General features: G+C 33.3%; 1 protein-coding gene across 1 annotated transcript; it reads right to left on the bottom strand.

Moving 5' to 3' along the window:
- Positions 1 to 6563: 6563 nt before the first annotated feature.
- Positions 6564 to 11410, bottom strand: LOC139480860 (short-chain collagen C4-like). Its single transcript, XM_071263782.1, has 4 exons — positions 11048 to 11410; positions 9889 to 9957; positions 8931 to 9164; positions 6564 to 6962 (listed from the first exon to the last, which is right to left on the bottom strand). Exons 1-4 carry the CDS (start codon positions 11370 to 11372, stop codon positions 6721 to 6723), a joined length of 870 nt encoding a protein of 289 aa, XP_071119883.1. The 5' UTR covers positions 11373 to 11410; the 3' UTR covers positions 6564 to 6720.
- Positions 11411 to 12441: the final 1031 nt, after the last annotated feature.

Genomic DNA, 12441 nt, shown 5'->3' with positions numbered 1-12441 from the left:
TAAAGTTTTAATCCTGCTGCTCGATAAATTTCTAAAATCAAAAGAACAAACTTGACTTAATATGTCTGACCGGAATATGTCAATTAAACAGCAACGTGAGAACAGAAAGGACATCAATCTGTTATCTGCTCTTTGGTCGGGTTGTTGTCTCTTTGAAATATTCCCCATTTTCTTTCTTAATTTTATTACTCACAAACTTAGAAAAAATTGATGGAAATATAATTTATATAAGAGAAGGCGTAAATGCCAACCACTTTTATTTTCAAAAATTGCTGTCAAGTTTTTTTTTATAATCAGTTCAATATTTTAGAGAAAATTAGAATAATCATATCCAGAAATCAACGCCACTTTGCTTATTTGAATGTTATACTAAAGAAATCGGATACGGGTTGGAAATTATATTGAAATGATTGGGAATTAAACAAAAATGTCTGTTTTAACTTTAATTTAAGTGATAGACAGGTTGAAGGGACAGAAAATAAATATACACAACAATATACACCATTTAAACGAAACATCATGACTGTCGTTGCAAAAATCAAGGTTCCTGAGCTATTTTAAAAATCGAAGCGAGAGACTTTTAACATTGCTTCTACTTCTACTTTTACCAATATACGGCTACCATCAATATGTTGATTATTTTGCCACTTTTGGTTGCGCATTTTAAATTTAGACACAAAAAAGTATTTAATTGATTTGAATTGTGCTATACATCATATATACAGTGAATTTAAAAACATCTTGGCGTTGATCTAGTTCATCTCATGTAGGTAAGTCTTGAAGCATTCAAGGTATTAATTTATACCTGCGTTGGTGGCAGTATGTGGTAGGGCATTCCAGTCTCGTATCGTCCTTGGGTAAAAAGATTCCTTCCGCACTTCGGTCCTACAAGATGGTACTTGGTATCCATTTGTGTTGATGTTTCTGGATATCCTATCTGGTGGAATGAGAGTATTACTGGTGTCAACTTTCACCATCCCGTTGGCAATACATCATTGTGAGCCTTGATGTCCTCCTACAGTCTTCGAGGGTTTTCCATTCTAGTTGGTTACGCATGTCACTAACAGATGATGTGTTATCGTATCAATTAGTGACATATCTGGCTGCTCTCCATTTCCAGTCGGTGTTTTGTTGTTTTGTTGATAAGGATCTCAGACTGTACATACGTATTCTAGAGTCGCTCTTACAAGTGATTTGTATGCAGTTTCTTTTATTGTGTTGTTATTGGTTTTCAAGTTACGTTTGAGTATAAAATACAGGCTTAAATGGCTGAAACGTCAAATTTGCAAACTTCGTGTTGAAAATAGGCTAACAATGTCATTACAAAAACGGGTTGCGGGGATGAAACTTGAATGTCCAAAGAATAAGCAAGTCCAAACCTTGAATGTGTAGTCGTTGAACTCTAGGTCCCCACGTAAAGTTAAAATGGCCCTATTTTAAGAAGAATAAACTCACGAAAACAAGAAAAATTCACTAAATTCGTGTTCATTGTTTTGATTTTGACCTCCTGACAACTATATTGAAATATCAGAGTGATTATAAACAAGGAATCTGTGACTAGCATCTTATAATATCCGTGTTTCAAAGATTTTAATGATATCTAACCAGTCCAGTTCAAACTATCATCACATGGTACAATTCTCATTTACATATTATGAATATTAATTAGCAAAAGTACTACTAATTTCTGGCTATGTAATGCGACATTTTTTCCTCAACGCTTTTGATACTTTAATCCCTTTGTCTAATAATTTTGCATCTGGTTCGTTGATTTCGGGTTGTTTTGTTTTTTGTCCGCTTATTTTGCTTTTGGTCCGACACTTTTGCTTTTATTCCGTTGCTTTTGGTCTGTTCTGCTTGTTCGATGATTTCGCCTTATGTCAGATTTAATAAATTACATTGTGTTTAATTATATAATATAGTAATGGAAGCATCGATCTTCTGCAGCAACACTTTCAACTGTTAAATTGCCGATTATATGAGGATCTAAGACTATATATTTACTTGTATTGATATATTGTATTAAAATGATATGTTCCAAAATTTGTCTGATGAAGAAAAAATTCATCTTTTTGAACCTATTGGTATTTGCAATATTGTTGTCAAAACATGCACTAACATTTCATCAAGGAGAGACAGTATATATATTTTATCTCATTAATTGCTCTTTGTAATATTTTTTTATATATAAATTGGTCAACCTAAATATGTATCTTAATAGTCTCTCATAATTATTTTAAGAATGGCACATACATGTACATAGATTTTTTTTATGTATTTACTGTATATTCATATATATATTAAATATTGTTTTTAAATGTATGTTGTATGTGGGGAGACATTGATAAAGTCACATAAATGGTAAATTTCTGCCTGAAAAGTAAAATTTATGCGATTTCAAAACATTTCAAAGGAGGAAGTAATAAAAATAATTAAACTTGATTAAAAAGTGCCAAAAACACAAGACAGTATTAATTTATAGTTTCCAAAACTTAGAAATATGGTTATTCCAGAAAAATCTAACTGGATAATTCAAAATTTCTGATTATATAATTTTTATGAAATTATGTTAGTATGTTTCAAAAAACAATTTAACTGTAACGTTTTTGCATATATGTATATGAAAGATTATTTTGTTTACAATGGATCAGAGATTCAATAACATACAATATATATATATATATATATATATATAACATGGCACTTAGTTTAAAGTGTCCTAGATTGAATAATTTTAAAGTTACATATATTCTTCCGTAAACATTATAAAATTAACCAGAGTGCTCGCTAAAGGGCACACCCAATGTCACTGACTAAAAATAGAATTTGTCCTCTACGGGACAAATATTTAACATCATTATTATTCAAACAAGCAAATAATAATTAAAACAAAAATATTCGGATGTTTTATGTGATTTTACACAGCCATGGTACATTAACAGTTGGTATCAGTTCTCATCTCTCTTATGGACTGTAAACATGCCATTGCATGAAATGGTCCGGAAGAAAGTTTGACAATGTAGCATCAGTTAATTAGAAACTTTCTTACAACAAGTGTCACTTGTGTGGTAGTTTTTACATACAGGATATAAAAAAATATATTGTTATATCTGATTTTTTTAAAAATTGATCTACCCGAAATAAGTCTTGTAAGCATACAAGTGGTTGAATTTATCACTGTGTAGAAATGACATTCTAAAGGACGAAATGTTTAAGGATATTCATTTGATCGAATGCCTTCTTGCAAATTTTACTAATATGTACTGTAATGTATAAGATCTCTGCAGGAGGGTGGTAATGCCCTTTACCGTCAGGCGTCAAACGGTAATTTTCGGCTACCGTTAGCCTCAAATTGGTAAAAATTTTAACGTGATTAGCCAAAATATCCTTATCGTGATTCGTCAGATGTCTCAAATAATTATCGTTACCGTTCTTTTTGTGGAAAAAATAGCGCGATTCGTAAAACTCAGCTGATTTCTTTATCGTCTAAACGAAAGTGTACGTCATGCACTAAAAATTACCGTAAACGTCATTTGTAAAGAATTTTTACCGTTAGACCTCATAAAAGTACCCCCATTACTACCCTCTTTCAGCACGATAAACAAGTAATGGGAAATAAACTGAAAATACTTTGGATAAAAAGATTAAAAATAAAATTAATACAATCAGCGTTATTTTTCATGAAGTCCCTTCCCTGGACTTTGTAAGGGTGTAGTTATAGAAATAAGGAGACGTGGTATGATTTCCAAAGAGACAACTATCCAACGAATGTTAATGCAAGTGTCTGCCAAGTGAGTAGTATTTGGCCAGTGTTTGTGCCTAATAATAGTCTATCTGCATTTCACTTACGCCGATTTTTTCTTCCACTTAGGTCGATTGTTTCTTTCATTTGCGCCAATTGTTTTACATGCATATTCCAGGTGAAAACTATTTGTATTTCTCCTTTTAAACCTCTTCTGCTAGCCAGATATACATATGCCAAGACTTATTAATTAACACATGTATATTATAACTGTTGCCCCCGCCCTCCATGGGTAGGTGGAAGTAGGATTTCGAGCAAAACAAGTCAATTTTTAGATTAAAAGTGTTGAAATCCACTAAAATAATTGAGTACAGTAATAAAATATCAAACGATTTACAAATCTATTTACAGCCTTTAAACTATCGGAGGACAATAAAACCTCTTTAAGCCAAGAAAAGAGCTGGCACTTAATGCAATAAGGAGCAAATGGAACTCGAAATTATTAAATCGGCGCAAATGAAAGACTGACATTTCATAAAGTCGGCGCAAATGTCATACGCCCGTATTTGGAACAAGGGACAGGACATTTGAACGAAAACTGGTACAGAAGAACTGTCTGAAACTGTTCTTTATGAAAGCGTATATTTCTCACTTTAAGGGCCATCTTTTCTTATTTTTTTCTTCAAATTGTCGACTTTAATCTTGGAATTAAATTTGATAATTCCAAGATTAAAGTTAATAACTCTAAGATTAATGTTGATAATTCCAAGATTAAAGTTGATAATTCCAAGATAAATGTTGATAATTCCAAGATTAAAGTTGATACTTCCAAGATTAAAGTCGACAATTTAAAAAAAAAGGAAATTTCTAATAAGCTTCAGTAGTTATGAGAGGATACATGTAAGAAGGAGAAAATCAAAAAGTCTAATAAAACTGAAACACAAAAAAACAACAACCAACAATAACAACACAACCCATAGTAAACTCGAGACTGATCATGAGCACTACAAACTACTCCAACAAACGGTGTTGAACTCATATGCTCAACAATCGGTGTCTACCTCTTTAAACAAAGCACCACTTTGACGAGCTTGAGACTCATCTGTTGATTTGACATCGTATGATATCATATTGATACATGTCTCTTGTCTAACCCAAAGACCCATAAAATTAAAAAAAAAACAACATTTGTGCATGTTCACCTTACACTAAACCTAATGCGAAAGTTTGAAATGCATACAAGGTTTGCCGATGACAAAGCATAAATGAGAAGTTTGTCGGTAAAGACGAGACAGACCTATGACAAATGAAATAACACGATACACAACATTGAAAATTAAGGCATGCATTACTATGAACTCCTTTAAAACAAAACTTTGAATGAATTTAGGTGCTCTGAAAAGGTTATAATTGTTCCAATAGTGCAATCCGTCGTGTTGCTCTGAAAAGGTTATAATTGTTCCAATAGTGCCATCCGTCGTGTTGCTCTAAAAAGGTTATAATTGTTCCAATAGTGCCATCCGTCGTGTTGCTCTGAAAAGGTTATAATTGTTCCAATAGTGCCATCCGTCGTGTTGCTCTGAAAAGGTTATAATTGTTCCAATAGTGCTATCCGTCGTGTTGCTCTGAAAAGGTTATAATTGTTCCAATAGTGCCATCCGTCGTGTTGCTTTGAAAAGGTTATAATTGTTCCAATAGTGCCACCCGTCGTGTTGCTCTGAAAAGGTTATAATTGTTCCAATAGTGCCATCCGTCGTGTTGCTCTGAAAAGGTTATAATTGTTCCAATTGTGCCATCCGTCGTGTTGTTCTGAAAAGGTTATAATTGTTCCAATAGTGCCAACCGTCGTGTTGCTCTGAAAAGGTTATAATTGTTCCAATAGTGCCATCCGTCGTGTTGCTCTGAAAAGATTATAATTGTTTCAATAGTGCCACCCGTCGAGTTGCTCTGAAAAGGTTATAATTGTTTCAATAGTGCCACCCGTCGAGTTGCTCTGGAAAGGTTATAATTGTTTCAATAGTGCCACCCGTCGAGTTGCTCTGGAAAGGTTATAATTGTTTCAATAGTGCCATCCGTCGTGTTGCTCTGGAAAGGTTATAATTGTTTCAATAGTGCCATCCGTCGAGTTGCTCTGGAAAGGTTATAATTGTTCCAATAGTGCCATCCGTCGTGTTGCTCTGGAAAGGTTATAATTGTTTCAATAGTGCCACCCGTCGAGTTGCTCTGGAAAGGTTATAATTGTTCCAATAGGGCCATCCGTCGTGTTGCTCTGAAAGGTTATAATTGTTCCAATAGTGCCATCCGTCGTGTTGCTCTGAAAAGGTTATAATTGTTCCAATAGTGCCATCCGTCGTGTTGCTCTGAAAAGGTTATAATTGTTCCAATAGTGCTATCCGTCGTGTTGCTCTGAAAAGGTTATAATTGTTCCAATAGTGCCATCCGTCGTGTTGCTCTGAAAAGGTTATAATTGTTCCAATAGTGCCATCCGTCGTGTTGCTTATGTAAGTAATAAATTAACGATAAGTCGCAGTAATTCTAATATCATCAACGTGAAAAAGAGGAGGGTATTGTGGTTTCGACAAGGGTAACAAACCCATGATCCTTCAAATTATGGCAGATTTTTCATAACGGTCCACCAAATCATGATTGCTCCTGTAAAAACTCAGAGAGAATAGATTAGTTGAATTTAGCCATTTGGAACACTTGATGCGATATCTTTCTTTCAGAAATATCGTGATTGCATGGAAAGGCACGTATAAAATGTATTTACTCCATATGCTTATTACGTCGGCTTCATCAGATCAAAAAACAACACATTGCATAATCTAATTATATTTAATTTGAATTTAACTAAATTATTCTTTGAACACATATTTATTCTCGCGTTATAGGAAAGAGGCATATTCCAACAACTCACTGTGTGAGTGGACTTCATACATCGTAACAAAAAAAAAAAATGATAATCAATCTTGTATGACTCATTTTGTACACACAACACACAACACATCCGCACTATTAGTGTACGGCGGACATCTTAAACTTCCACATTTAGTTCTGATTGGATACAGAAGCGCTCCATTTTCATCAGAAGACCTGTTATCGAAAGGTTCAGCATTCAAGTCGACGCATACAAATTCATTCCGTCCTTTGTGTCCTTTATACGAGCTCATCAGGTAACCGCTATATTCGGCACTCCAGTCACTATAACAAGTATGTCTTCCTACAAGATAACAAGAGTTTCATCATTAAGGACATATATATAGTCTATACCTAGATTTGTTACATTTTGCATTTCTTCAATCTTTGAAAGTGATATCAATGATTGTATACCCAACATTATGATGAGACGCGTTCGCGCAAACACGTTTCCGGACTTACGAAACTTTTAAATTCAAATATAACTTTCAGATCTTTTGAATTTTAAGGTGTACTACTACCAAAAATATGACACATCCTTGGACCATTACTCTTCTAGTGTTACAAAAATGACCTGCCAGACGCCTCAAATATTCAGAACCGCTGTTCGCCGATGACTCTCTACTGCACAGAACCATTCAAACACAAAAAGACTACAAACGAATACAAGAAGATCTAGCAAACCTAAAAGATTGGACAAAAATAAACTACACCGACAAGCATCAAGATTCATAGCAGGGGCTATGAAATAAGAGAAAATGGATGCATCACACGCATGGCAAATTAGAACTTCAAGAACTACAACACAGACGCATGAGCCCAAAACTTTTGTGCTCAAATGTGGTTGAGGGGATGGTTTCAAGTCCAGACGAACTTCTTAAAATCAGCAAGACCAAAAAGAACCAACACAGTCAAAAAGTTTGAAAACAACCAAGTTCTAACATACTGAAAATGATTGTACACGCACTAAGCGTCGAAAGCTTTAAATCTGCGAGATACATAGAGATACGTTAAATCAAGTTACATGCATGTTAAAAATAGTGTCGAAAAAGATATTCCATTTCATTACAGACGCACTTTTTTTAATAATAAACATATATCTTGGGTGTTTCAAAGCACCATTCTTTTTTTACTTGGTGTTTCAATAAAATATTTTTGAAAATTGAGGTAACTAAAGCTGGTAAACAAGGGGAAAATGGGAAAATATTGCATGATTTTTTCCAGTGATGGTTATTTTCATATAGCAATGAAAACTGGCGTGAAGATTATTCATGCAACGTATTTCATTAATTGAAACAGGTACATTTTGCAAATCTTTTGGAAAAATGCCAATTCAACAAAGATAAATATAAAAATTTAAAATGGGTCTCGGCTGACGACTTTACACTTTGTTTGAGTGAGGCGTTCCAGTTTATAAGTAAATATTGGTGGTATTACCCATTAAGGCACAAAAGACAAATGTTCTGGATAGGTCTTTATAGAATATACATATACGGTTGCCTATAATTTCTTACATCCACTTCGTTTGAACGCCGGTGGATAGTTGTCTCAATCATTGGCAATTATACCTAATCTGCTTATTGTAATATATGTTACCTTATTTACATTATATAAATAGTATATACAGTAGGACTTGACAGTCTTTTGGTTTTCCCGTTTGATTTTTATATCCCCATTCACACCATAATGCATAGATGATTTATAGTTGTTTGTATAATTGTAAATAGTTCATGCATATTCAGAGATAAAGGTTAACGATGGGAAGTTAGGGTTTGAAGGTTAGGTGCAGACTTTTTACATATTGTATTGTACTAATTGTATGTATGTAAATGTTGTATGCCTCTTGTTACACGTTTGTTATGTGTCTGAATGATCAAATAAAGTGGTTGTTGCATCGGCCATTTACGAATCACATCAAAGAGTTCTTTATAGCATAGAAAGCGTGTCACTATCTTCCTAAACGAGACATTGACTTTCACGTCCCTATTTTGAACGGATGAGACTATTCATTTATTCATACACCGCACAGGCAAACGACCACCCCTCTCAAGCATGATGGTTTCTTTTCGGATAGAAGTTCAGAGATGATCACATTTCTATATTCAATTCAACCTTTTGAGTCAATTACAAGAAAAAGAATAACATAGGTAAACAAAATTAAAGCACAGCTCCTGGGCCTTTTTGTGTGTGTTGATTTGTTTGCTACGATGCTTATACTGATTTTGTATCATTGATGGATATAAAATATACTTTGTGATTTATATACATGTACCTGGGATTATTATTTTGGATGATTTGCCGCTACTGTGACACACAGCGCATGGAACCTCCATATCAGTCATAGTACGCCATCCGTGTGGCTTAATATCTGCATAAATTTCGTATTCAACACCAAAAAGCTCGGGGTTGTTGTATGACTGTTGTTGTCCATTCTCTGGATCATTTGGCAAACATAAATAGTTGGTTCCACCGCCTGAGCTATCAAAATGGTTACCGCCGGCTTGCCCTAAAAATATAGATTTATAGCATGAAATATACGTAAATCTCCATTATTTTTACTCTAAGAATCTTCAATAGAGAAACCTTGTTTTTCATTTTTACACATGTATCTACTGTCATTTCTCATTCATTTTTTCGACATCCACAAATGTTCCTGTGCAATGCCAAAAAGATGTCAGAACTTATCATCTTCTTATAATAAAGGTCAGTCATCAGTGATAGGAAAAGCTTTCCCACTCGCTTTAACGCTATGCCAATACTTGAACGCCTAACATATCTTTTTACATAAACTAAACCCACATGAAAATAGGATATTCAATATGTACAAAAACAAGACGTGAACAACCAAGCACAAGTGATTCAATACCACTTTCACATAACTAAGAATTCAAAAATTTGATAAACCAGTATTAAGAAAAACACAAATGATTTTAATCTACTAAAATTTCAGCCAATCGAAACCGTCCAAAAACTGCCAGAATAATCACATAACAATTTGAAGTTTCCCGCAAAATAATAAACGATTCAACTTCGTTCCAAGTTTACCTACATTATAAGTTCTTTCAAATTGTGAACTGATAACAACTGTATATTTACTTTAAAAGTGAATGGATTTTGATAATAACATGTCTTACTATATTGCTTTTTTACACCTTTTTACATTCTAAAATAAAATGGTATTCATCTTTTACATATTATTATGAAACAGTAGACACATTAATTACATGTACCTGTATAAACAAGTTCAGCACCGGTAGGACAAGCCTTTCTCCCCCATCTTGTATATGTCACACCTATCCCTTAAATTATAAAACCATCAATAATGTATAAAATAAATGGATCTAAAAATATAATTTGATGATTAAAGCTACTATATAATAATGGATATTCAGGACTTTAACATGCATGGAATCAAATACCAACCAGATACGAGCACGCTTTTATAAGACCACCGATAGAGTTGTGTAAATAAATGAAGAACTGTAAAGTGCGATGAGGAGCCTTGTTAGAAACGCTAATTTTTTTAAGACTTGTTCAATCTAAAGTTTAACTAAAGGTCATTCAAATATATCAATTATTTTACTTTTGAGTCTTCAATTATTATATGGATGAAAATTAATAATGATGAAACTACGAAAAAACAATGTTATCAAACTATTAAACCTCACATTGATAAACACACAAATAGGTTTCCTTTCCCACACCGCGAACATGGATTTGAAAAAGGGATAACATATTAGTTTTCTTGTTTGAATTGTTTTGCATTGTCATTACATCTTTTGTTTTATATAAAGTCTAGTAAACGTTAAATCGTTAGTAAAATTTCATTGGAAGTAGCCAGATGGCGAACCATTCAAACGAAAATAAAAAGCAATGCGCTCTCGTAGTGAATTTCGTATTATTTCAACCTTACCAAGAACTTCTTAAAGTTTATCTCATTTTAACTCATTTACATATTTTCGGGACCGCAAATCAGATACATTGTACAATCGATTTTTTATTAGTTATTCACAAAAATTGTTCACCATATTAAAGAAAAAGTTAACCATATAAAAAAAAGATGTGGTATGATTGCCAATGAGACAACTTCCCACCAGAGACCAAATGACACAAAAATTATCAACTATAGGTCACCGTACGGCCTTCAACAATGAGCAAAGCCCATACCGTATAATCAGCTATAAAAGGCCATGAAATGACAATGTAAAACAATTCACACAAGATAACTAACAGTCTAATTTAAGTTGAAAAACAAATTTGTAACACATAAACAAACGACAACCACTGAATTATAGGCTTCTGACTTGGGACAGGTATATTCATACAAATAAACTCATCATATATACATTTCGTGATGACTAGTAAAATATCAAAAACATAAGTCCATACCTTTTAGATGTTCCTTAACTGTGGCATTAATTATAGCATTAGCCTCTTCCAAACCATCGTCAACAAGTTGTTTCATAACATCTTTCATAGCAGCTTGTACACCTTCCTTTACGTGTTGTTCAATGTATGCTTTCAGATGGTTGTTTAAATCTGTTGTATCCAAATCGGCCTTTAAAGAAGCTTTCACGCCATCAATTAAAGGCATGGAAATCACATTAGGACACTCTTTATCATCACAGGTAGCAGAAAGAACAGGATTCGTCAACAAAACAAAATAAAACATAACAACATGCACGATATATATGCAACCCATTTCAACGTACATTTTCTGCTTCAAAACAAAGACAAACCATTATATATCAAGCAAATAACAAAACTCTTATTGTCTATTAACGTTAAAAGAAAACACTTCACATCTTTATACGACATACTTAACGTTAATTGCAAAATAATGAATACAATTAAAGATTTTGCACGTACACAAACTTTATATATATAACTGCTGTACTAGTCAATCAGTACTCTTCTTGTATTTGTACCCTTTTTACTTACAAAAGTGTTCGTATTTCATTCACTTTCATGTATTTAAAATAGAATGTATGAAGCAAATGAAACAAGACATCATCTTAAAACACAAACTGTAGAGCAAAACATTTAAGTCAAGCTCTGAGTTTAGAAAAAGAAGATTAATTAAAAAAGAAAAATAATTCTTTAATCAAAGGCCATTACGAATAGCCTACATGTATATACATGGGATCAGCTGACTCGATAGGGTATGTATAAACATTGCAGCTACCATACGACGCCAAAATATTGTCATAATAAACTCTCAAATATAAAAGAGGGATAAACCAATTCTTTTAAATAACATTTACTAATAACTGAAAGCTCAAATCAGGGGCGTAGTTTGGCCAAAATGATCTGTATTGAAAGCCGGCGAAGGAAGCCATACGACAGGGTGTTGGGGGTTTATGGTGCAAAATCCTGTATTCTTGCAATTTCCTAAGACCTATAATATATGATCTCATGGAAATCTTATTTTTATGAGTAATACGTCACCTTTTAAAAATGAATTTAAAAAAATGTTAATTAGAAAACACCCAAAGTACTGTTGGTGAAACATTTGCTGTTTCTAATGTTTAGTGGGTTTAGTTTGATTAGGTATTGAGTACACTCCAAATGATTCTCTTTAGAACGTCATATTTTATTTCGACATTTTAAAGTCTACAAAGAAGATTTCAGGGTAAGGAGCATAGAAGAGGGTATAGAAGGGTTCCTACATTTCTGCGTACAGGTTGCTTCGCAAATGCTTTTTTGTACTTATTATTTCTAAGTTGGCACCAACATAATATAGTGTATATAATTTCGGCAAATGTCAATATTCAATCAGCATA

The sequence above is a fragment of the Mytilus edulis genome, chromosome 7 (genome assembly GCF_963676685.1).
Source record: "Mytilus edulis chromosome 7, xbMytEdul2.2, whole genome shotgun sequence".
Classification (NCBI taxonomy): Eukaryota; Metazoa; Mollusca; class Bivalvia; order Mytilida; family Mytilidae; genus Mytilus; species Mytilus edulis.
The sequence above is the reverse complement of the archived record's forward strand: the minus strand, read 5'-3'. Positions and strand labels throughout refer to the sequence as shown.

What these genes read in the sequence shown, in the direction of transcription:
- LOC139480860 (XM_071263782.1), bottom strand. Translation starts at nt 11,372, where the DNA reads ATGTACGTTGAAATGGGTTGCATATATATCGTGCATGTTGTTATGTTT. An exon ending in AGTTAAGGAACATCTAAAAG is followed by an intron (nt 9,958 to 11,047) that starts GTATGGACTTAT and finishes TTATAATTTAAG; the next exon opens with GGATAGGTGTGACATATACA. An exon ending in ATCCAAAATAATAATCCCAG is followed by an intron (nt 6,963 to 8,930) that starts GTACATGTATAT and finishes GTTATCTTGTAG; the next exon opens with GAAGACATACTTGTTATAGT.